The sequence below is a fragment of the Crocodylus porosus genome, unplaced genomic scaffold (assembly GCF_001723895.1).
Source record: "Crocodylus porosus isolate Cpor-Errol unplaced genomic scaffold, CroPor_comp1, whole genome shotgun sequence".
NCBI lineage: Eukaryota > Metazoa > Chordata > Crocodylia > Crocodylidae > Crocodylus > Crocodylus porosus.
In genome coordinates, this window is record NW_017728947.1 from 73467101 (window position 1) to 73470773 (window position 3673).

General features: G+C 45.1%; 1 protein-coding gene across 1 annotated transcript in view; it reads left to right on the forward strand.

Annotated features, from left to right (window-relative positions):
- TTC6 (tetratricopeptide repeat domain 6) overlaps window positions 1-3673 on the forward strand; it is a 123084-nt gene that overhangs the window by 91266 nt on the left and 28145 nt on the right. The window contains exons 24-25 of the mRNA XM_019551126.1: window positions 1780-1985; window positions 2855-2968. Of these exons, the coding sequence (XP_019406671.1) occupies window positions 1780-1985; window positions 2855-2968 (320 nt within the window). The remainder of the gene's footprint in view (window positions 1-1779; window positions 1986-2854; window positions 2969-3673) is intronic.

The window sequence follows — 3673 nt, forward strand, 5'->3', positions numbered from 1 at the left end:
TTGGAGGTTTTGTTTTACTTCTCCGGGGGTGGGTGCTTCTACATGTGCTATTAATGTGTAGCAACAAACTTTGGCATATATTTCACTGGAGTTTATTGCTCCCAGGTGCCATGTTTACATGTGCATCTAGAACCACAGCATCTGGAGCCAGGTCGGAGCAGCCCCAGCTGGCATGCAGTCTGGGGGTTGGCCTGCCAGCCTGGGGCTGCGTTGCCCCAGTTCAGTGTGCTGCAGAGGGGATGACTGCAGCACAAGTGTTCTCCAGTGCAAGGCTAGCTGGCAGGCAGCCCCTGCACTGGAGCACCCTCATGCCCCAACCAGTCCCATCGGCATCTACATATCCATTGCTGCAGAGTAAAAAAACTCCATCTCAGCATAGTACTTGTATTTACAAGTACTAACCTGTGGTGGAGTTAATTAGTTTACTCTGTCCTGATAACACTGCATGTATAGACACTGGGACATTTACTGCAGAGCTAGTTAGGCAATTGCAGGAAATGTCTTGAGTAGACACGCCCTGTATGTGCACAGCATCATAATTTTCTTAAGAGCAGGTAAATTATTCAGGGTACAAGTTTGGAGGAGACTTGCAGAGAGATCTTTTACTTTATTTTGTGGTGTTACATCAAATAGGTACTATTTCATTATGAGGTGATGAATTTGTGACATTCCAGGACACATTTTCTATCAGATTATAGTGATTTCTAGATTAACAGATTATGTTTTGGAACATCTTGAAAACAACTTGCATATCATTGGGATGTTTCTGTTCTAAGGCCTATTTATTTTGTGTTCTTTCTTTTGATATTGTTTTTTGTATTCAACATATTTGTTTCCTGTATTTGGTTTCATAGTTTGTAGGGTCGGAAGGGACCTAAGCAGGTCATCAAGTTCGACCCCCTGCCGTGGGCAGGAAAGAATGCGGGGGTCAAACGACCCCGGCTAGGTGATTGTCTAGCCTCCTTTTGAAGATCCCTAGGGTAGGGGCAAGCACCACATCCCTTGGAAGTTTGTTCCAGTTCCTAGCTGTCCTGATTGTGAAGTAGTGCCTCCTGATATCTAGCCTGAACCTACTCTCAGTCAGCTTATGGCTGTTATTCCTTGTTACTCCCGGTAGTGCTTGGGGGAACAGGGACTCTCCCATTGCCTGCTGGTCCTCCTTGGCAAGTTTGTAGGTGGCCACCAGATCCCCTCTCAGCCTTCTCTTGTGTAGGCTGAACAGGTTCAGTTCCTGTAGTTTCTCCTCAAAGGGCCTACCCTGCTACCCCCTGATCATGTGAGTGGCCCTTCCCTGGACCCTCTCTATGCTATCCACATCCCTCCTGAAGTGTGGTGCCCAGAACTGGATGCAGTATTCCAACTGTGGCCTGACCAGTATTGCATAGAGAGGGACGATCACCTCCTTGGACCTGGTCGTGATGCATCTATGGATGCATGACAAGGTGTGGTTGGCCTTCCTGACTGTGTGCCCATATTGGCGGCCCATGTTCATCTTGGAATCAATAGTGACTCCAAGATCCTTTTCTGCCTCTGCACTGACAAGAAGGGAGTTCCCCAGCCTGTAGGTATGCTGCTGGTTTTTCCTCCCCAGGTGTGATACCTTGCACTTGTCCATATTGAAACCCATCCTATTCTCATCTGCCCACCTCTGTAATCTGTCCAGATCTAGTTGTAGCCTGTCCCTCTCTTCTAGTGTGCTCACTTCTCCCCACAGTGGTGAGAACTGGTGTTTGGTTATAATGGGTTATAAGTTCTTTCATGTTTCAATATTCATGTTAGTTTCTATAATTATATCTAAGGTCACCTATTTTAATTTAATTTGGTTTTTGTATTCATCTCTAAAGGCATATTTAAGCCGTGCTACTTACTATGGTAGTAAGGGAAGGTACTCCAAAGCAATTCTGAACTGTAATGAGGCCATAAGAATTCATCCCAAGAGCGTGAGAGCCTATCTCTACAGAGGAACGTTGAAATATCATAATAAGGTAGGAATGTGCGTTACTCTTATTTTTTTGGGTGACATACGTGAAATATTTTTGTTGCCTTACCCACAGGTGGAGAGGCAAAAGCTGGGGGATTGAGCCACCATTGGAGGTAGGCAGTTCCATCTAGGTAATATGATTCCACTTTTTCCTTGCTTAGTGGAAGACACTTTGGAGGGTGGGGGTTCTTGTATAGAGTGGAAAAGTTGCTGCATTTATCTGGCTATATCCCTGTAACACCCATGAAAGGAGCTCTTATCAGTAAATTTAGCACACTGATTAACCTTAGACCTATAAAATTTACTATTCAGATTAGAAAATGATATAAAATAAGATATAATAAAATAAAAGGATCGAAAGCAGGGCATAGGACGGGGCAGGTAATTATTTTGGGCAAAGGGCCACTTACTGAGTTTTGGCAAGCTATCGAGGGCTGCATGACAGACAGCCTGGGTTAGATAAAAAATTTAGAAAATTAATATTTAGGGGCTCCGCGGGCTGAATAGAATGGCCTGGTAGGCTGCATCCGGCCCCCAGGCCGCATTTTGCCTACCCCTGGCATAGGAAAATGTATCAAGGTCACATTAAACTCCCACTAAGTAATACAGCCTTCTGGGTGAAAAAAGAAAACAGCAGTAATGTTCAGTCAACCAGTCTTTGCCCAATAAAAACTGCTGTAGAAATACTGTCTGAGGGAAGATTGCATTTACTGGCCCATAGTGAATATTGAAAAGCTGTGATATGAGAGTGTCTTCCAGTACTGATGACGAGATGAGAACTGTAAAACTGGAGTCAGATTTTACACTAGCATGTTCAACACAGTATATATGATGCTTTCAATTATATTTACACTTCATGCTTTTTATTTGCAGACTTATAAAAATTCCATTGAAGACCTAACCAAAGCTATCGACCTGGACAAAACATGCATTTTGGCATATTTTAACAGAGCAATCTGTTATCACCATATAAAGGACTTCAGAAAGGTATAATATCCTATTCAAGAGTACTTGATTTTACAATTGCTAATAATTGCTAATAAAGATTAATAGCACTCACTGATGTTTTAAATAGCTTCTTCTGTTGTTATGCCCTTTAGGAAATAGATTTTCAAAAACTTGCATTTGCATTATCTGCATAAATATTTAAGCAGTCATTTTGCAGACACAAGCAGGTATAGATCAGGGGTTGGCAATTATTTTGGCTGCAGGACCACATAGGGAGATTTCATGAGGTGTCATGGGCTGGGTCCCCCCCAACCCTGCCATAGTTCAACAAAATTCCTTAAGGAGAGGGCAACACGTCCCTGTCCCTGCCCCTGCCCTTGCCCCTGCTCCCTGGGGGCTCCCTCACCCATTCCCATACTGCAGCAAGCCCTAATTTCTGTCCCCTTCCCCCAGAGCTTCAGGAAGCCCTGACCCCCCTGTGCTGGGAGTTGTAGCAATCCCCAGTTCTCCCCTGCCAGGAGCTGCAGCAAGCTCTGATTTCCCACCCCCAGAGCTGCAGCAAGCCTCAGTTTCCCCTTACACCCTGACCCAGAGCTGCAGCAAGATTTCCCCCCAATCTGCACAGAGCTATAGCAAGCCCTGACCCCCTGCTCCCAAACCAGAGCTGCAGCAAGCACTGATCCTCTATCCTGCCCCCCAACCTGGAGCTTCAGGAAGCCCTGATTTTGCACCATCCCCCCAGCT